This window comes from Nicotiana tabacum, chromosome 1, assembly GCF_000715075.1.
Source record: "Nicotiana tabacum cultivar K326 chromosome 1, ASM71507v2, whole genome shotgun sequence".
Classification (NCBI taxonomy): domain Eukaryota; kingdom Viridiplantae; phylum Streptophyta; class Magnoliopsida; order Solanales; family Solanaceae; genus Nicotiana; species Nicotiana tabacum.
The window spans coordinates 53,437,779-53,461,550 of NC_134080.1; the positions used below are offsets into that span (position 1 = coordinate 53,437,779).

General features: G+C 35.8%; 1 protein-coding gene across 1 annotated transcript; it reads right to left on the reverse strand.

Moving 5' to 3' along the window:
- Positions 1-7,621: 7,621 nt before the first annotated feature.
- On the reverse strand, positions 7,622-19,936 carry LOC142162712 (uncharacterized). Its single transcript, XM_075219301.1, has 3 exons — positions 19,070-19,936; positions 7,982-8,094; positions 7,622-7,872 (listed from the first exon to the last, which is right to left on the reverse strand). Exons 1-3 carry the CDS (start codon positions 19,864-19,866, stop codon positions 7,622-7,624), a joined length of 1,161 nt encoding a protein of 386 aa, XP_075075402.1. The 5' UTR covers positions 19,867-19,936.
- Between the last annotated feature and the right edge of the window lie 3,836 nt (positions 19,937-23,772).

Genomic DNA, 23,772 nt, shown 5'->3' on the forward strand with positions numbered 1-23,772 from the left:
AAAAGCCCTTGATTTAAACTAAAGAAATAAAATAATGTAGCTTTCTGAATTTCCATTAAATTCTCTAATGACTAAGAAGCCTAGAATTATAAATCACAAGGTATCTGGGATAAGAGGAGGTCCCATCCTAATAAGCCGAGATATAACAGATAAAAAAGCAATAACTCAACATAAATGAAGAATGACCGTCCTTATAGATGTTGTTGGGTTGCAATTAGTAATAGCACAACTAATAGAAGTGAACGCAAATTGATGTGAACAGACTGGACTGAACCTTGCAACATTAAGAACATTTGGCTCTTCAAGCATTCATGTGTCTTGGCTGATTGCCAAATATTAAAAAAAATTTGCAATTCACAACCTTAATTCAAATGTTGGCGCTCTTTTCTAGAAGATATCTATATCGACCAACTGAGTACTCATCTTCTTAATCCAGTTTTTAAAGGCCTATTCTTCGGTGATTTTAATTTTTAGTCACCTATTTTAGTCCATTGCCGAACAAATGGTAAAAGTATAATAGTTATGACTACCAAACCTCAAAATGATATCCTAGATGATAAGATTAATCAAAAGCTCAAGTCAAAATTTTAGCTGTCGTAATTGAAAGTAGATCTAATTAAGATTTTAGTTCTATTCTCTTGGTAGGTTAAGTTTTTTCTTTGGTTGCATTTTAGAGTACAATAGAAAAATTATATAACAAGAAGAACTAACTAACAAACCTTAATTCTGTTGTTATTCTTTTGCCTTTAAAATTATGAATACTTCCAAAATGTGGCTATATCTTCATATTAGCCAAAGGTTATTTACCATTTGAATGTGTCTTCATTGTTTTAGCTTCAAATTCTTCACCATTGCTGAATCTCTCGACTGCGTTTCCTTTTACTATTTGACTGCTTGATCCTGTTTCTCCAAGACAAATTGAATTAGATCTGTCGAAGCCATGAAGGCCATGCAGCGGCAACATATCAAAATTCAAAGTACTATTGCTTAAATAACAGTTATATACTCAGTCATATTCATTCATTCGCATATCATACCTCAGTCTCTGTTATTCTTTGTTGTCACATCATGTTATCATTGTTCGGGCTGATTGACATGAGATTTGTAAGCCCGAGAGGCTAGAGAGATTGATGACTAAGTTGAGGCCTAGAGCCGTATTGTGATAGATATCGTGGATGGGGCTGCACGCCGCAGCAGACCATATTGGATTTATATATATTATTATTATATGGATCGGGTTGCACGCCGTAGCAGGCCTTATAGGCTTTATTATTATTGAATGGATCGGGTTGCACGCCGCAACAGGTTTTATTAATTCATGATGGGATCGGGCTGCATGCCACAGCAAGCCATGTTGGCTTATATTAGCGCTTGGCCAGGACCCGCCTCTCTGGAGTCTTATATACCAGCAGTGAGCGTAGGTACCACAGAATGTTGAGTGACTGAGTGTGCTGAGTGACTGAGCGTGATGAGTGGGACTGCGAGACAGTGAGATTGAGTACTTTGAGAGTGTGAGTACATGAGTTCATTATTATAATGCATTGCATTTGACATACAGACATAGATATGCATTTTCTCATGCTACACGATTTTGTGACATTCATGATTTCACAGGCACATTGACATGTAAGTATAGAGATGCACTGTTGTCACGACCCAAAATCCCTCCGAAGGAGTCGTGATGGCACCTAGTCTCTAAACTAGGTAAACCAAATATTAACTGAAATAACATTGATATTTACCAACGTTACATTAAATAACTCTGAACAATTACAATTCCCCAAAATCGATGGTACAAGTCATAAGCCTTTCTAGGAGTAATTATACAAAATAAATATGACATTGTTCTAGAACAAGAAGGAACCAATGAAAGTAAATACAATGAAGGTGACCCCGAGGCCTGCAAACGGAGCAGCAGGTTTACCTTGAGTCTCCATCGCGTCGATCCGCACAGCTAATACCGATCAATACCTGGATTTGTACACAAAAATGTATAGAAGTGTAATATGAACACATCACGGCGGTGCCCAGTAAGTATCAAGACTAACCTCGATGGGGTAGTGACAAGGAACAATCAAGACACCTACTGGTCAAACAAATTGAATAGGATATGATAATAAAATATCAAGAATAAGATAACAAAGTAATATCAACAGCAAGAAGAAATCAAACTACAAACAGTAGAAACAATAAAGGGAAAATACGGATGAAAACGAAATATAACTAAGTAAATCAATACTAACATAGCTGGGACACATACAAGTAAAATATACTCAAATAAGGAAAACAGTATCAACTCAATCAATCATATCATTTCTGATGCACAATTTCGACCATCTCAGAACTCGATGTCTCATATCATAATCTCAATTTCCAAAACCTTTAGCATACCTAGTACCTTGTGCCCACATATTACTATCTCACTTGCACAACAACATCCTCATGTTATTCAGTACATATGATCCATAACCAACACAATTAAGATGTTCAAGGAGTCTCATTTACATAGCATAAAGTAGAGTACAACTTTAAGTCAATTAGGAAATTAGTAAGAAATGAAGTTATTTTTAGAATTCATTTAAATAAAGAAAGTTCCCTTTTCAATTAAAGTACAACATCGAATGAATTGTTATCTTTAACAAAGAATTTAATAAATTAAAACTTAATAGAAATTCTTTTTAAATAAAAATGCAACCTCAGAAGGTTTAAGGAAATTTAATTGATTAATTGAATTAAAAATATAACAATTATTGAAATTTGAAGTATTGAAATATATATATATATACACAATAACGACGAGTTCAAATATAAATATGGCGTGTTCACGTTTAAAAGTCATACAAAGCAGCGTAGTATAAATTCCTTTATTTTTAATCACGATATAACTAATAACTCAACGGGACAGGAGAAGAATGTTTTAACATAGATTTACTTTGAAAATTAATTCACCAGAGTAATAGTTTCAGGATAAGAATTCAAGGAACAACGACAAGTCAATAACTCAGTGCCAATAACCCGATCTTCACGACTCAGTGAAACCCGAAATACAAATTAGCAAGTCTTAAATAAGTGAACTAGGATCTTCTAGTATTCAACTATAACCAAATCCTAAATGAAATATAAAACCATCGGATAACTTGTACAGTCAAAGAGGAATACATAAGCATATATATACATTGATGTGCGCATCCCGATCCCATCAATCCTCCCTTATTCCTCCTCAATAATTACAATAAAGTAAATAGTGTATATTTGTTGTGGCGTGCAACCAGATCCCGTAGATCCTCCCTTATTCCTCCTTAACAATTACAATAAGAGTAAATAGTATTTATATCACCATATCAGTAATAACATGATCATTAACCTTATTACTCCATGTTGCGGCGTGCAACCCGATCCCACCAGTCCACCCTTATTACTCCTTGTTGCGGCGTGCAATCCGATCCCACCAGACAACATCAATTCTCCCTTATTCCTCCTCAACATATCAACAACCAAACATAGTTTAAAATCAACAACAACGACAACAACTCAACAACCCATACACAAGGATTTCTACCACCAAGGGTATGAGTACACGGCAACAAGAGAGTCACATAAAACCAAGAAGCACAACAACCTTTACAAACAACAAGACATATAAGGCACGTGATAACTATACCGACAACCACAACAATTTGGACATATAGCATATATGCACGGAGTCATAGAGGGTTTCACAATTATAAGATAACAAAACAATAAGGAGAACAATCACTTCAATTAAGGCAAATAAGGGCAAAGTAATAAGTAAGATTAGAAGAAAGCTGACAATATCGTATAGAGCATATAGAGGTAAAACGACCAATTAAGAAATCCAATCATATCGGAAAACTTCTCACTTATTCAACATAAGGACCTAAGAACCCTAACGGCAAATTTTCCACAAATAAGTCCGAGTACACACTCGTCACCTCGTATGCACGGACTACAATTAGTATAGAAGTCTCAAATCCTAAGGGGAAGTCCCCCACACAAGGTTAGGCAAGATACTTACCTCAATCCGACCAATTCAATACTAAATTTAGCTTTTTCTTTACCAATTCATCAACGCTTGGCTAAATCTAGCAAAAAACAACTTGAATACATCAAACAATGCAAGAGGAAACAATTTCAATTAACAAAACTATGATTCTTACATAATTTGGAAAAAGTAAACAAAAGTCAACTCCCCGAGCCCGCACCTCGGAACCCGACAAAATTTACAAATATCGAATACCCATTCCGATACAAGTTCACCCAAACAAAAATTATCCAATTCCGATACCATTTGGTCCTTCAAATCATCATTTTACATTTTTAAAAAATTTCACAATTTCCCCCAAAATTTCCATTAGATTCCCATGAATTTGATGTTAAATCTAAGATATAATCACAAAATATTGATTAGAGACACTTACCCAATGATTTGGTATGAAAATCTTCTCTTAAAATCGCCCACTCTCGGACCTAGGGTTCAAAATATGATAAAATGAAGCAAAAATTCGAGTTACACAACTGAAAACAAACTGCAGATGTCGCATTTGCGATGCGAACCCTCGCAAAAGCGAAGAAAGCCTTCGCAATTGCGACCAATAAAGGGCTGGAAAAGGTCGCATTTGCGACAAAAAGTTCGCAATTGCGAACTGGCCATTGCAATTGCGATAGAAATGTTTGCAATTGCGACCATACCAGAAGCAACAGTTTTTCCCCACACAAAAATGAGCATAACTTCCTCGTACGATGTCCGAAGTCGATGATTCTTTTTTCTATGGCTCCATAATTATGATACAGATCTAATGGTTTAATAAAAACTGAATTTGGAGCTCATTTGATTAATGTGGTACCCTTTATTCCCAAAGAAACGACGTTAAAACATCAAATAAGAGCGCAATACAACCTGAAACACACCCGAGGCCCCCGGGACCCCATCCAATCACAAAGCTCAGTCCCATAATATAACACGGACCTGCTCGAAGCCTCAAATCACATAAAACAACGCTAAAACCATGAATCACACTCCAATTCAACCTTAATGAACTTTAAATTTTGAAACTTCTACTCTCGATGTTTAAACCTATCAAATCACGTCTGATTGACCTCAAATTTTGCACACAAGTCATATTTGACATTTCGGACCTATTCCAACTTCCGGAATCAGAATCGAACCCCGATATCAAAAATTTTACTTCCAGTCAAACTTCTCAAAAACCTTCAAATTTCCAACTTTAGCCAAATGACTCCAAAATGACCCACAGACCTCTAGATTCACTTCAATCGCGCTCCCAACACCAGAATCACCATACGGAGCTATTCCCAAACTCGGAATCCCAAACTGACATCAATAATAGTGAAATGCACTTCAACCCAAACTTATGACATTTTTCCAAAAATGCTAACTTTCACAATAGGTGCCCAAGACCCGATTCGAACATACGCCCAAGTCCGAAATCATCATATATACCTGCTGGAACCTTTGAATCCCGATTGAGGTCGTTTACTCAAAAGCCAAATTTCGGTCAAACTCTCACCGCTTAGGCTTCCAAAACTAGATTCCTTCTTCCAATTCGACTACGATTCATCCGGAAACAGAATCCAACCATACATGCAAGTCGATACACGTAATATGAAGTTGCTCGTGACCTCAAACTACCAAACTGAACGAAATTTCTCAAGACGACCAGTAGGGTTGTTACATCCTCCTCCACTTAAACATACGTTCGTCCTCGAACGTGCCCGAAGCCGTTCCAAAGCCATCGAACCACTGCATGAGCTCCTCATACATACACTTGGGGGCGATTCCCCATCACCCAAACCTATGTAGGATTGACAATGCAACTTAACTGATGGTCTCACCTCATCTTTAGTCTATAACCTTAGGACAGAGCCCAAACCTCAACGTCTGAAATTTATCATAAGACCCGAATCCCACATCATCACACTGCATGAACCTGAACAAGCTGAATCGAGCCAAAATTCCAATCCAAAATACAATCACATGTTGTTCAACACAACTCAAATGCTCGAAGCAATAACCTCTGACCACCATAGCTATTCAAATAACATCTTGGATGCCGGCGATACACTTCTCATTAATTATCACCTTGTTCTGGAACTCCACAACACTGCCCATGATAAAGAAACATGCGGGAACTCAAAACTGCCCATGAAGCCAACAAGTCAAGAAGTTCTCTTGCCCGCCAAGGGCTATTACCCAACTCTTAGCAGAAACAACCACGTACTTCCAGACATTCCTCACCCCCACTACCATAGTACTAATGTCAGGTCTAAGAACCTCATATCAGCCAAACAAGCAACCTAACTAACAACTAATCACGGGATCACACGGATCCTCACACTACACAATTCGTACACTAAACTAGCAATAACTCAATTATGCAGCACAAATAAAGGAAAGTAAGTAGAAGAATTATCTAACAAGTACAACAGTGTAACAACAAAAGTACAGTTTCATTAAATCATCCCACAGAGGGAAAACAAAACACCAAATAAACACAAGGAAAATGGTATCCCACATAACATCCGTTGCGGCGTGCAGCCCGCTTCTAGATACTCATCAAGCCAAAATGCTCGTATTCACTGATCATATGAATACTGATATCAAGCACAATAGAGTGCACAAGTACAACTGTGGGAACAATGAATAAAAGAAATGAAGTATGAGAGAAGCAAGAATATATAAGGTGCAATGAGCAAATTAACACTACGAGGGCTATCTCACCCGCATCGCCATATGGCCTGAATAGAATTACAATATGCGTGGGGAATAATCATACAACCTCACCGCCTAACACAACATAAAATAGTAGCACATAACATAGGCTAGGGGCACAAATAATATTCATTCTGCCTGATAACATAACCAAAATGACTGTCACAGAAGCACACAAACTTGATCTGATACAAAATACATATTCTCGTTGATCTTCCAAATAGTCCCCAACCAAATCCTAATCCTTCCCAATTAGATAAATATTCTTCAAAAAGATCCACAGAAACCTATCGATAATACATGCTATTAATTATCCCATTCTCAACATTTCTTCATAATCCGGAAATAAGAAATAGTCCACATATGAGGGCATCTAGCCCTAAAACCTCAGGAATTCCAAAATTTCCATACCCGAACTCAATTACGCAAATCAAATGGCTGATACATCACTCACACCCTTTCATTTTGCTGAACCACTCATATAGAATATTTTGGCCGCGTAACAAAACATGAACCTCGAAAGCCTCAAAACCAAGTAATCACCATGCTACTAGCCATGCACCGCAAACCAAAACTCAAGGTCCTTTCCGAAAATGCACACTCTTCACATATGATAGCCAACTATGCCAACACTCTATTAATTTCAGATACTGATTCAGGAGAAAATCGTAATGTACCACATATTCCTTATGTCCTTAGTAGACACCCAACTTAAGTCATTGTCAAACCATCGAGAACCCTCCAAGATCTGCCCGCACACAACTAAGCCATCAGGACTGCACCTCCCCAACTCAACCGAGTCACATAAACTGTCCATTCCAATTGTGCTGCCATAAATGCCAGTAGAGAATTCCTATTTAAAAGGACCAACTACTTCCATTGCCATGCTGACCCAACACCACGGAGCTGGCCCATTTCTTTGGATAACCGATATGCAATAATCCCAAATAAAGCCCCAAATACAGATGATCTTAACACGAACCACGTAGCCCAGAAGCTCATAAACCACCACATTTCCTCTGAAGCACCATGTTCTACCGCAACCACTATACCCACGCTGAATAGACCTCCTATGAATCTGAAGTTGTCCCTCCGACTCCCTTTGATGCCGAAATGTAGATCTATTAATGATGTAGAAATATTGTAAGCCCTAACATCATCTTGTGCAAGATCTCAGACCTTGGTCATACACAAAATCTGGGAACCTACCAATACCATATATACACATACATCCGGCCCAAAACAGATGTAAATCTGACTCTGCAATCTGAATGCCGCTATCATACTCCTCCATTTGGCACAAAGCCATAGAAAACATCATATGATGAATACGCAAAACTAACCTTCACAGCTCAAACAACACAAATCCTAAGGTATTCTAAGACCACCAACTATCCTCAATCAATGTCCACCTCGTGACCTTGTCGTAATCTCGACGACTAGTCAACCAACTAAACCTTATCAAGCTTGCACTCGTCAACCAAATGTCGGAAACCGTTGTGCCTCCATATGAACAATTTAATAGTCTCTCAATACCTCTGTATCTTCAGTCTGGACAACACATTGAGACAATGTCTGAGCATCCCTGACTCACTGGTAACCCGTTTGTAGCATCACGAACTACTGGCGCCTAGCGAACACTGAGAGCGCAATGTTATACACTAGTGGATGTAAAGAACATAAATAATATACTTTGAGCTGAATCAATATCGCACGATAAGGAATGAAAGAAATGGAATTTCCTAACAGTTCTGTAGCCTCTCGAAGATAAGTACATACGTCTCTGTACCGATCCGCAAGACTCTACTAAACCTGCTTATGACTCATAGCACCTATGAACCTAGAGCTCTAATACCAACTTGTCACGACCCAAAATCCCTCCGAAGGAGTCATGATGACACCTAGTCTCTAAACTAGGTAAGCCTAACATTAACTGAAATAACATTGATATTTACCAACTTACATTAAATAACTCTGAACAATTTCAATTCCCCAAAACTGGTGGTACAAGTCATAAGCCTTTCTAGGAGTAGTTATACAAAATAAATACGACACTGTTCCAGAACAAGAAGGAACCAATGAAAGTAAATACAACGAAGGTGACCCCGAGGCATGCGACACAACAACAGGTTTACCTTGAGTCTCTACCGCGATGACCCGCACAACTACTATCGATCAATACCTGGATCTGTACACAAAAATGTACAGAAGTGTAGTATGAGCACACCACGGCGGTGCCCAGTAAGTATCAAGACTAACCTCGGTGGGGTAGTGACGAAGAACAGTCAAGACACCTACTGGTCAAATGAGATGAATAGGATATGATAATAAAATATCAAGAATAAGATAACAAAGTAATATCAATAGCAGGGAGAAATCAAACTACAAACAGTAGAAACAATAAATGCAAAACACGGATGGAAACGAAAGATAACCAAGTAAATCAACACTAACATAGTTGGGACACAAACAAGTAAAATATACTCAAATAAGGAAAGCAGTGTCACCTCAATCAATCATATCATTTCTGATGCACAATTTCGACCATCTCAGAACTCGATGTCTCATATCATAATCTTAATTTTCAAAACCTTTAGCATACCCAGCACCTTGTGCCCACATATTACTATCTCACTTGCACAACAACATCCTCATGTTATTCAGTACATATGGTCCATAACCAATACAATTAAGATATTCAATGAGTCTCATTTACATAACATAAAGTAGAGTACAACTTCTAAAACAATTAGGAAATCAGTAAGAAATGAAGTTATTTTTAGAATTCATTTAAATAAAAAAAGTTCCCTTTCCAATTAAAGTACAACATCGAATGAATTGTTATCTTTAACATGAGATTTAATAAATTAAAACTTAGTAGAAATTCCTTTTTAAATAAAATACAACCTCATACATATATATATATATATATATATATATATATATATATATATATATATATATATATATATATATATATATATATATATATATATATATATATATACACACACACACACACACACACACACACACATTGTAGTATAATTTTTTTTTATTTTTAATCACGATATTACTAATAACTCAACGGGACAGGAGAAAAATGTTTCAACGTAATAAATTTACTTTGAAAATTAATTCACGAGAGTAATAGTTTCAAGATAAGAAATCAAGGAACAACGGCAAGTCAATAACTCAGTGCCAATAACCCGATCTTCACAACTCAGTGAAACGCGAAATACAAATTAGCAAGTCTTAAATAAGCAGACTAGGATCTTCTCAGTATTCAGCTATAACCAAATCCTAAATAAAATGTAAAACCATCGGATAACTTGTACAATCAAAAAGAAATGCATAAGCATATATCTATATTGAGAATACATAAGCGCATATATATATTGATACGGCGCGCATCCCGATCCCACCAATCCTCCCTTATTCCTCCTCAACAATTACAATAAAGTAAATAGTATATATTTGTTGCGTCGTGCAACCCGATCCCACCGATCCTCCCTTATTCCTCCTTATCAATTACAATAAGAGTAAAATAGTATTTATGTCACCATATCAGTAACAACATGATCATTCACCCTTATTACTCCTCGTTGCAGCGTGCAACCCGATCCCACCAGTCCTCCCTTATTACTCTTTGTTGCAGCGTGCAACCGATCCCACCAGACAACATCAGTTCTCCTTTATTCCTCCTCAACATATCAACAACCAAACATAGTTTAAAATCAACAACAACAACAACTCATCAACCCGAACACAAGGATTTCTACCACCAAGGGTATGAGTACACGACAATAAAAGAGTCACGAAAAACCAAGAAGCACAACAACCTTTACAAACAACAAGACATATAAGGCACGTGATAACTACACCGGCAACACCAACAATTTGGACATATAGCATATATGCACGGAGTCATAGAGGGGTTCACAATTAAGAGATAACAAAACAATAAGGAGAACAATCACTTCAATTAAGGCAAATAAGGGGCAAGTAACAAGTAAGAGTTAGAGGAAAGTTGACAATATCGTATGGAGAATATAGAGGTAAAACAACCAATTAGAAAATCCAATCATATCGAAAAATTTCTCACTTATTGAACATAAGGACCTAAGAACCCTAAAGGTGAATTTTCCATAAATAAGTCCGAGCACACACTCGTTACCTCGCATGCACGGACTACAATTAGTATAGAAGACTCAAATCCTAAGGGAAAGTCCTCCACACAAGGTTAGGCAAGATACTTACCTCAATCCGGCCAATTCAATACTCAATTTAGCTTTTCCTTTAAATTTTAATCAACGCTCGGCTCAATCTAGCCAAAAATAACTTGAATACATCAAACAATGCAAGAGGAAACAATTTCAATTAACAAAACTATGATTCTTACACAATTTGCAAAAAGTCAACAAAACTCAACTCCCCGAGCCCGCACTTCGGAACCCGACAAAATTAACAAAAACTGAATACCCATTCCTATACGAGTTCACCCATAAAAGAATTATCCAATTCCGATACCATTTGGTCCTTCAAATCATCATTTTACATTTTTAAAAGATTTCACAATTTCCCCCAAATTTTCCATTAGATTCTCATGAATTTGATGTTAAATCTAATATATGATCACAAAATATAGATTAGAGACACTTAACCAATGATTTGGTATGAAAAGCTTCTCTCAAAATCGCCCATTCTTGGACTTAGGGTTCAAAATATGATAAAATAAAGCAAAATTCCGAGTTACACAGCTGAAAACAAACTGCAGATGTCGCATTTGTGATCCACAGTTCGTAATTGCAACCCTCGCAAAAGCGAAGAAAGCCTTCGCAATTGCGAACAAGGAAGGGCTGGAAAAGGTCGCATTTGCGACAAAAAGTTCGCAATTGCGATAGAAATGTTTGCAATTGCGACCATAACAGAAGCAACAGTTTTTCCCTAAACAAAAATGAGCATAACTTTCTCATATTATGTCCAAATTCGATGATCCTTTTGTTATGGGTCCGTAATTACGATACGGATCTAATGATTTAATAAAAACTGAATTTGGAGATTATTTTCTTAATGTGGTACCCTTTATTCCCAATGAAATGACGTTAAAACATCAAATAAGAGCGCAATACAACCGAAACACAGTCGAGGCCCCCGGGACCCCGTCCAATAACACAACTCAGTCCCATAACATAACACGGACCTGCTTGAAGACTCAAATCACGTTAAACAATGCTAAAATCATGAATCGTACTCCAATTCAAGCTTAATGAACTTTAAATTTTTAAACTTCTACTCTCGATGTTTAAACCTATCAAATCAAGTCCGATTGACCTCAAATTTTGCACACAAGTCATATTCGACATTACGGACCTACTCCAACTTCCAAAATCAGAATCTGACCTCGATATAAAAAAGTCCACTTCCGGTCAAACTTCTCAAAAACCTTCAAATTTCCAACTTTAGCCAAATGACTCCAAAATGACTAACGGACCTCTGAATTCACTTCCGATCGCGCTCCCAACACCAGAATCACCATATGGAGCTATTCCCAAACTCGGAATCCCAAACGGACATCGATAATAATGAAATGCACTTCAACCCAAATTTATGAAATTCTTCCAAAAATGCTAACTTCCACAATAGGTGCCAAAATATTTCCGGATCTTCCAAAACCCGATCCAGACATACGCCCAAGTCCAAAATCATCATACAAATCTGTTGGAACCTTTGAATCCCGATTCTGAGGTCATTTACTCAAAAGTCAAATTTCGGTTAAACTCTTACCGCTTAGGCTTCCAAAACTGGATTCCTTCTTCTAATTCGACTCCGATTCATCCGGAAGCAGAATCCAACCATGCATGCAAGTCGATACATATAATATGAAGCTGCTTGTGACCTCAAACTGCCTAACCGGACGAAATTATTCTAAACAACTAGTTGGGTCGTTACAACTCTCCTCGTGCTATCTGAGAATTAAATATCTTATCTGTTATTGAAAGTTTTTGAAAAAAACTACAATGTTTTGATTTACTCATACTTTGGTGATTTCGGTGAAAGATTTGGGTTTTAATGAAAATCATGTCTACTTTTCAATAACTGTGAACGAGCTAAGCATCATATCTTTGAGTTATTATTTTTGTTGCTTTTATTATATTGTTATGAGTTTTTCTTTGCTATTGTGTTAGTCTTTGACCGTTGTCCAAGCTCATCACTGCTTTCAATCTAAGGTTAAGTTTGTTATTTATTGAGTAAATGGAGTCGGTTGTACTTGTACGAAACTTTTGCGCCTTGCATAAATAAGTAGAAGGTGATATAGCTGCGAATGGCGGGAGCTGGCATTGAAAATGTACTTGCTTTCTGTTATAGCTACCTCTTATTCTTGGTAGCTTTAGATTTATAAATCTGTTTATATACGTTTCGAACAGATGATGTATTTATTTTATACTAGTTTTGTAAACTCTAAGTCTTAGAAGCTCATGATTTATACTACCAGTCATGTGGGAATTGTATAAAATTCAGTTATTTTATTTTTGACTCTTAACATTATCATTATATTGTTATTTATTGTTAATTGACTTATCTAGCAGGTTTGGTTAGGTGCCATCACGACTGATTAAATTTTGGGTCGTGATACTATTGAGTGTCAATGCCCCTTTTGTGAGGGGTTTTCCGAATTTCTTCAGCAGAACCGACTCAATCTCATGTTGGGACAAGTCGTTTCCTTTTACCGTCATTGTATAAGTTGTGATCTTCTTCTGAGGGTCTGAAGTCCCATCGTATTTTGGTAAATCCGATATTTTGAACTATTTTGGAATCAATTCTAGTGTTACGCTTGGCTTAAATGGAAACTCGGTGTACTTCTTCGAATCTGGACCTGTCACGACCTCAAACAAGGACCCGGTCGTGATGGTGCCTCTGGTGAAGACAAGGCCAGCTGACATTTCCATTTCAATTTTAAGCAGTTAAAAAATAAGATTCAAGTCTTAAACATGATAAATAATCCAAAGGTGAACATTTAACTAAACAGTTTGCGGAAAATAAACCCAACACAGCCCGATGTCGGGGTATCACTAGTCATGAGCATCTAACAATACGCTACAAATCTGAAATGCCTACTAAACTATTGTAGAACAAATGATAAAAAGAAAGAAATGAGATAAAGGGGGAGAAACATGGGTCTGCGGACGTCAAACAGCTACCTCGTGGACTCCGAAGTCTGCCGGAAGCTCTCAACTCGCGCTGGCAGGATCAGCAACGCCTGAATCTGCACATGGGGTGCAGGGAGTAAAGTGAGTACTCCAACTCAGTGAGTAATAATCATAAATAAACGACTGAGAAGTATGAAAACACGTAAGACACATTACAGGCTATAATGAAGCAGTAAAAGAGGTAAAAGCAGTGATTCAGTAAAGATATATAAAATCATATAAGTTCAATTTAACTTCATGAAATGCCTATGCAATAATTAAACAGCTAAACGACAGACAAATAAGAAAGATAAACACATAAAGGTTTGCTCCTTGGTCACAATATCAACAAATCCGCCCCTCGGGCAATATCTCAGAACAATACTAGCCCCTCGGGCTATATCTTACATCACAATGGGTACCCGCGCTCACTAGGGGTGTGCAGACTCCTGGAGGGGCCTCTTACGGCCCAAGCGCAATATCAAGCCATCTCGTGGCATCATCACTAGGCCCTCGGCCTCATATCAACAAGCCACCTCGTGGCGTACATATCTCAGGCCCTCGATCTCATAATCAAAATCAGGTGTTTCCTCACAACATAGGCCCTCGGCCTTACTCAGTCCAAATCTCACAGCCGCTCGGGCAACAGTAAAACATACTGCTCAGCCCAAAATATCATTTAAAATATCACTTAAGTGTTAAAGCAGAGTAAACATGGCTGAGTTATGAAAAACTGTAGAATATAGCATAACTGAGTTCAAGTATAAAGTCAAAACAGTGAGGAAATATCAATATAAATCCCCTAAGGGTTCAAATAGTTGGCACGAAGCCCAAATATGGCATTCAGCCCAAAACATGATGATATCAAATAGTTTTCAGTCAACTTCGAGGTAAAACAATCATTCGGGACAGACTAAGTCACAATCCCTAATAGTGCACGACCCCACACTCGTCATCTAGCATGTGCGTCACCTCAATATAGCACAACGATGTGCAATCCGGGGTTTCATACCCTCAGGACATCATTTATAATCATTACTCACCTCAATCCGGTCCAAACTCTAGCCTGCGACGCCTTTGCCCCTCGAATCGGCCTCCACTCAGGTCGAATTTATCCAAAATCATAATCACGACATCAAAATATGCTAAGGGAACGAAGCCCAAGCGAAAATATTCAATTTACAACATAAATTTCAAAATTACCAAAACCCGACCACTGGGCCCACGTCTCGGATTCCCTTAAAAATTACACCAATGGATTCCTTATCACTCCCCGAGTTCATACATACCAAAAGCATCAAAATCTAACCACAAATATTCCCTCAAATCCCAATTTCTAGGTCTCCAATTTCAAGCCTTAGTTTTTCCATTTTAGGCTTAATTTTCATGATTAATTAGGTAGATTTCACATTAGAATCGAGTTTTAAGTCCATGAATCGTACCTCCAAGTGATTCTCCTTGAATTCCTCTTCAATCCTCTTCAAAAAGCTCCAAAAATGCTCAACAATGGTGAAAATAAATCCCAAAATCGCGGACAAGATGACCATTTAAACATTTTGCCCGGGTCTAAAATCCTTCTTCGCGAACGTGGTCAATGCCTCGCATTCGCGAAGCACAAAGTAACTTTGACCAAAAATTACTCTTTGCGATTGTGACCTGCCCATCGTGTACGCGATGGTTCCTCAGACAACTCTTCGCGAACGCGCTCCCTCACACGCGAACGCGATGAACAAAACATCTCAAACCCTAGCTGACCAATTTCCTCTACGCGAACGCGGTCCCCTTCACGCGAATGCAATGACTAATCACCCAACCCTTCGCGAATGCGGAGCCTTCCTCGCGAACGTGAAGGCTAAAATTTTAGCCTTCACCAGCTAACCCTTCACGAACGCGAGGGCCTACTCGCGAACGCGAAGGCCATTTTCTCTGCAACACTGATAAGCAATTTCTGCAATTCCAAACATCATGAAATGGTCCGATTGACCACTTGAAACTCACCCGAGGCCCCTGAGACCTCAACCAAACATACCAACATATCCCATAACCTCATTTAAACTTGTTCCAACCTTCGGAACGCTAAAAAAAACATCCAAACACCAAATTCTGATCAAATTCAAGCCTAAGAATTCCAAAATCTTCTAAATTACGCTTTTGATAAAAAAACCCAACCAAACCAAACCACGTCTGAATGACCTGAAATTTTGTACACTCATCCCAAATGACACAATAGAACTACTGCAACTCTCGGAATTCCATTCCGACCCCTATATCAAAATCTCACCTATCAACCGGAAATCGCCAAAAATCCAATTTCGCCAATTCAAGCCTAAATCTACTCCGGACCTCCAAAACTCATTTCGATCACGCTCCTAAGTCCCAAATCACCTCCCGAAGCTAACCGAACCATCGAAAGTTACATCCGAGCCCTCTAACATATAAGTCAACATCCGGTTGACTTTTTCAACTTAAGCTTCCTCAAAAGAGACTAAGTGTCTCAAACCTTACCAAATTCTTTCCGAATCTGAGCCAACCAACCTGATCACATATAGAACCGATAAACAAAACAATAAGAAGCAGAAATGGAAGAAATGGAGTGGCAACTCATGAGACGACTGACCGGGTCGTCATAGGACCTTTCAAAACTGGTGGTGCACCTGGAATCTGATCCATTCGGGCGTGGGACTCCTTCATGTTTTTGATCCATCTACTCGTTCATTTCCCTCATGAATCTTATGAGTTCGGTCCCCCCGGCTTCGTCGAAGCCAACCTCACCCCTTAGGGTGTTATTGTGAGCCCTTTAAACCGTTTGACTTTCAGAAACGCCGGGAGGAATTACGCCTCTCTCCTTTGCTTTGTTGGAAGTGCCTGATAGCGCCTACTTTAGTTCCTTCATGATCTGATCTTGCCTTGAGAGATGGCCCATGATTGACTTTTGTTTCTCTCTCAAGATCCTAACCGTCCCCGCAACATGCTTATTCTCAGCGTCATCGAGAGTCGTTTCCCGCACACATTGAGGATATTGTCCGCCTGGACCCGAAGTTTCTATGCCCCCCTTGTTGTGGGTGTCACTGATCGAATCTTCATGTTGAAGCAAATTTTTGTGCGCTTCAACGTTGTGTGCGATATTGGCATCGTTTGCTGCCATTTTTCGATTTTTTGCTATGAAGCAAGGAATCAAACGAGTTAATAATAAATGCAAGGATCAACTCAAAATTACGCAGCTATTTAGGCCCTACGGTAAGCGCCAAACTGTTTACCCATAAAACGGTATAGTTGAATTTGTTACGTGATTTATAGACAAGTGAACTGATGTGATCCAAAATGATAAATAAATTAAATTAAAAATAACTTTTAACATCTAAATGAAAGGAAATAACAGACATGACTCCGGGAGCAATGCTTTCGTGGGCAGAAGTAAGCAATATCAGACAGAGAGTAAAGTTGTATTATTTGGTTTGAGAACAAAGTGTAACATAAGTTTTGCCACAGATTTTGTGTTCCTACAATGGTTGTTGAAGCCACTATTTATAGCTATACCTAGGAAACAAGATTGATAAATGCGTAACAACAAATCATGAATGTCAAAATTTTCTACAACGGCTGCCTATTTAATACTAGCGAATATTCTTCATTAAATGTCATCTGGTGACAAGCATTCAACCTGCTCCCATTGACTATACTCCATTCGGGGTTTAAGATTTACCCGATACCAACTACGGTTGTAGTCCCCGGCCTTACTTCTTACTTGATTTGTCCTACGACTGTCTTCGGTTCCACGTGCCATATTATCATTTGGTCATTAATATCAATTTTTCCCTATACATTGGCCATAATAAAAAGGTTTAATTTACGGACACAAATATTTCGGTGAAAATTATAATTTTCCTCAGCCCTGCCCAAAATCTCTAAAGATGCATAATCTTCGACATCAAGATCGTCAAGGATTTAGACGATTTTTGAAATTATAAATTTTCCCCAACAAACTTATACAACTTCTACCAAAACTCTCTCATCTCAACAGTCAGTATATATTTTGACGATTCCTATTTCTGTTTTTTTCAATGGAGATACTTTCAAAAATTCTCAATGAGTGTTTTGGATGTCAAAGATTATCTTCCACCAAGTGTGCTGTGCAAAACTCGTGACCATAAAGATGACAAGATACATCTAAGAAAGGTAAGAATATTCAAAAAATTCTATAAAACATGACTTGAACAAAATCTATTGTATCCGTTGGAAAAAAAAAAACCTCTATGTCTATATGCATAAGAATATGACAATCTGACAACCAAGAAGATACACTTTATTTTCAAAGGTTATACAAATGCTTCAAAAATTTCAGTTCTTGAGCGAACATAGAAGCAGGCAAGCAGCATCTTGCCTCAATTCATTCTTGCTTTTGACACTGTTGTTTCATCACTGCAAAAAGGCAAAGTTTTATATAAGTCCATTTGTATGAAATCAATCAATCATTTCAGTATTTTTATAAGTTGCTAATAACGCATTTACAAAAGCAACGTGACATGATTTTTTCAGTAACGACTAAACAAACCCTCATCTAGAGTTCGTACTTGGATTAGCTAGAAAACCACATATATATGGATACAACTAAACCCTTGATAAAAATTAAAGAAATAAAATAATGTAGCTTTCTAAATTTCCATTAAACTCTCTAATGACTAAGATATCTAGAGTTATAAATCACAAGTTAATTGATGTGAAAAGAATACAGTGAGCATTGCTACGTTAAGAACATTTGGCTCTTTTCAAGAGAGCTTTCTTCTGTCTTGGTTGATTGCCAAATAGTAATAAAAGAATGCAATTTGTAACCTTAATTTAAATATTGGCCCTCTTTTGTAGAAGATTCTAGGTAGATCAATTGAATACTCATTCACAAAAAATACGAGATTTTACCATATCAACAAGAAAGAATAATAGTTATAACTACCAAATTTCAAACTGATATCCTAGATACAATTAATCAAAAACTAAAGTCTAAAAATTTGAATTCTCATAATCGAAATTAGATCTAAAGATTTTAGTTCTCATCACTTGGAAATTTTGGTTTTTCTTTTGCATCTCAGAGTACAGTAGAAAAATTATATAACAAGAAACCCAAGTAACAAACCTTAATTCTGTTGCTACTCCTTTGCCTTTAAAATTATGAATACTTCCAAAATATGGCTTGATATCCTCAGATTCAATCAGAGGTTGTTTGCTATTTGAATGTGTCATCATTGTTTTAACTTCAAATTCTTCAACATTGTTGAATCTCTCGACTCCTTTTCCTTTTACTATTTGACTGCTTGATCCGGCTTCTCCCAGACAAATAGAATTAGATCTGTTGAAGCCATGAAGGCCATGCAGCGGCAACATATCAAAATTCAAATTCCTATTAGTTCCACGAACTGAAGTCATTGTATTAAAATTTTGCTGTTCCCGGATAGCCGCCTCTTGGACCCGCACAATTTGGTGATAAACAAGTTGCAATTGTGACTGATATAGATTAATTTGCCGATGCAAATTCTGGATAACTCGATGACACCCTCCAACAGGGTCGTCGGCACGAATATTAGCCTCAAAGATTAATGCTTTCATAGCGTTTTCTTTCTGAAACGGAGGCACATTTTTGAGGACCTTCAAGATGTTACTAACACCGAAAAGTTTGTGGGCATTGAGAAAATCTTTCTGCCTTTCGGCTGGGAAATAAGGTGCTAACGGACAGTCAGGCGCACATCTTCTGCGTTGATACTTGCACGCAGCGCAAGCTTGCGAACCATTTGCGCCACTTCCACCGCTGCCGCCGCCTCGGGAAGCAACTCTTGTGATGTTTTTCGGGTTGCTTCTGACGCCAGTGGAAGTAGTGACTGCAGAAGTAGTAGCAGAAGAGGAGATGTTTTGAGTGTTGTTGACAACATTTGTCATCGTTTATATCTCCTTCTGCGTCGCCGATGCAAAACATCCGATGTTTTCTCAGTTAAGGTTGAATAGGAAGTTCTAGAATCTAGGATTGTTTCGTTTAAGATGGAACGTAAGATTTCCAGTTCTCCACTAATAAAGAAGTGTACGAGTAATTCTCGCTAAGACGTGGTTACATGGGCTAATTACGTGTTTTATGGTATTGTTTGCTTTTCTGTCTCTTAATTTTCACCTTAATTATTCTCTTCCCTTAATTAACTACTTCTCATTTAGGTATCTTTAGACCAAATGAAGTCTAGCGGGTAAATACTTACCCACACCAGGTGTTTACATCAAATTATATTAACTCACTATGGTTAATTAATTTAATTAGAGAGAATACATGTAATTTATCATGGTTAAATGATTGAAGTCCATATGCAAGACACATGTTATATATCTATTGGTTTGGTGTAAACATCCGGTGCGGATAAATTTTTACCAGTCTAGCGTGTGTAGGAATTATAGTTGCATAATTCAAATGGTAATTTTAAGACTTCGCAGTAAAGTTAACGTTAGAGGTTTGAGGAGTTGAGTTTCGAGGAGATAATCCTTAACCGACCAAGTTAAGAGACCACAATTCAAACATAATATTACGATAAGTAACTTCTAAGTCCTTTTCCTAATCTAATTAGGTCTTCTTGTTTTCTTACTAACTAGTCATGTCAAATATTTAAGTTATTTGGATTGGATGTAATATTTTAAAGTTTTTACTTTCTCAGTAAATATAGATAATCACTGAATATTATCTACATGAAAAATAATTAACCATTTTTCTATTTTTTGTTGATACCATTCTTGCCGGTGTTATTGAATCCTAAAAATAGTCAGGAAACAAAATAATAATTTATATTTATGGCAAAACAATCAAATGTTGAGACAATGAATGACTCTTTGGATAAGATTTAACTCTTTTACTACTACTTGAATTCTTATTTGGTATGTTGATATCTCTTAAAAAATATTTCTTTCTTAAAATTTCAGTTTCTAAAATATTATTTTTCAATACTAATTATTTTTATAATAATGTAATTGAAAATACTATTGTTAATTTAAAACTCATTTTAGTTGGCTATCTAAAAATATAAAAAATTCTTTAGCTGCTGAATTGTTTTACTCCATTTTGATATTTGACATTAACCATGTTAAATATGTGAGTTATTTGAATTATATATAAATAACCTTAACGTTTAAACCTTCTAAATAATTATAGATAATAGTCAGATATTAATTAAGAAACACTACATGAAAAAAGACTAACATTTTCTCAATTCTCGTACTAATAATTTTATTTTTGCATTATTCGCATAGGTGTCATTGGAACCTAAAAATAGTCACAAAGTGAAATAATAACTCATATTTATGGCAAAGAACAAAGGTTTGACATGATATAAACGATTCTTTGATTACGACGTGACTCTTATACTACGACTTGAACTCTTATTTGGTATGATTTTATCTTTCAAAAATATTTCTATTTTGAAATTTCAATTTCTAAAACTTTATATATATTATAATAATGATTATCTTTATAATGATGCAAGTGAAGATATTATCCCTAATTTAAAATTCACTTTAATCGACTATCTAAAAATTTAAATGATTCTTTACCTGGATTTATTTCAGTATGACTCCACTTTAAGCTTATCGATATCTTTAGCCCCAGAATTTAAATTTTTAATACCCTATATATACAAAAGTTTTGTTCTTTGAATCATTAAATGTTAAATTACAACAACAACAACAACAACAACAACAACGACCCAGTATAATCCCATAAGTGGGGTTTGAGGAGGGTAATATGTACGCAGACCTTACCCCTACCCCGAAGAATAGAGAGGCTGTTTCCAGGAGACCCTCGGCTCAAAAAAGCAACAGGAGCCGATATATTAAATGTTAAATTAGTTGATTATTATTATAAAACATTGCATATATTGTTAAGTAGTTTATTTTTCGACACCATACTTGGCTTAACCTCGATGCAAACTACTCAAATTGCATTCCAATTCAAATTCGAATATCATATCAGTTTGTTAGTAATAGTGATTTTTTAAAAACGACACATAATATAAATTAAAAAAAATATTCGAATATATCCTTATCTTATAATATATGTATTTGAGTTGAAAAAAAATATTTGAAATCGATGAGATTAACTTTCAAATTTTTTATACTCAACAAAAATGAAACATAAGAAGAAATTTGTTGTCATCTTTTATTTCTCGTTTTTAGATCTTTCTAACATTTCTTTCAATATTTATTTTCTTTTATCTTATTTTATGTCATTATTTCTTTTGTTACAAAAAATTAATTAATTTCACTATAAAAGGATGAGTTTTACTAAAAATTGTCTACATATGAACTTTATTTTTAGTTTTTGGTTGAAATTATTTCATATTTTTCTTTTGGCTTTATCTAATCAGCCTAAATAAGTGCTCACCCGACCACTTAAATTAAAAAATTGAATGATTTGTAATTTATATATAATCCATATATAATATGTGTATAATCGTGTATTGTCGGTATATCATCTAGTTATATTAGCTATACAAATTAAGCAATAAATATAGCCGGATATTATGTAAATATTCCATAAGATTTCGGTTTTTTGAGTTTATCCATGATATAACTTCTATTATAATAATTTTAAAACTCACTACTAATATTCAAAAATATCTTACCTTTTTATTATCTTTGAATTAAAAAGTAAAGAGTTTTTTTGAAATAATTTGTTTACATTTAAAAAACATATTTCATGTCATACCAATTTTTTCTTTATATATACTCTTTGTTATACTTAAAATTCGCTATAGAAACCAATTTATTTCTTGTTGAGTTTGAAAAAAAAAAACTTTTACATAATCTAATGATTCAAAACTAATATTCTTCAACGAAAAAAATATTATACCCTTGCAATATTGGCTTGACTACAGCTAAATAAAGGGGTTTCAACTTATACCCTTCAATTCCTTGAATGTGCTAAATTGAAATTAATGATAGCAATTGTATAGCTAAAGTTTTGTTATTTGTTTGATGTCCATTTATGCAAATTGACTCTTCAAACAAATATTCTTCAAGAAGTAAAAAGAAACATTTTTTTTTAATATTGACTGATTTTGTGATGTTTCTTTCTCCAGCATATATGTTTACTTTATTATATATGTAAGTAAACTTTTATTTGATTTTGTAAACTCTTTTTTGTTATTTAGATAAACATAGACATGTACCTTATATATTACATTATTTTAAAAGAATTTCGCTTTATTCAAATTTAGCTACAACGTTTCAAAGAACTATATTTATAGGATTTTAAATGTGAAAGAGTGTTATAGTTATATGGAGTATTTTTTTTTGGCTAGAGGCGAAATAGTATTTAAATAATTATAAAAAATAACAAAAGTTCTCAACATGATTGCATATGATCATTAACCGAATTAAGTATGATAACATGATAAAAAAGATAAATTTTATTTTAATTTAAATTCGAATTTTAGAACTTTATCTATAAATTCAAAATTATCTTTTAATTCAAACTCCGTGTGTGTGTGCATATATATATATATTCTATAATATGTTATATTATGTTATATTTGTATTTAACTAAGATAACCAAATATAGAATAAAGTTATTATATACTATTGACATTTATTAGCTTGCCACTTGGCTTAACCATAATGTCAATTATATATGGTAACTTTCTTACTTTAATATATATATAGATATAGATACTAGTTTAGGGGAAGTAGTTGTCTATACTCTTTTTTTACCCAATGCGAAATAATTTTTAAAAGCATGTTGATCAGTCCAAATAGATCATCTAATTAATGATATCAAACATAATAATTCCTTCGTTATTAAAGAAAAATAATATT

Coding starts and splice junctions, on each gene's coding strand:
- LOC142162712 (XM_075219301.1), bottom strand. CDS start 19,866: ATGACAAATGTTGTCAACAACACTCAAAACATCTCCTCTTCTGCTACT. Junction 8,095..19,069: donor GGAGTAGCAACAGAATTAAG/GTTTGTTACTTG, acceptor TGAGCTGTGAAG/GTTAGTTTTGCGTATTCATC. Junction 7,873..7,981: donor ACATCTGTTTTGGGCCGGAT/GTATGTGTATAT, acceptor CATCATTAATAG/ATCTACATTTCGGCATCAAA.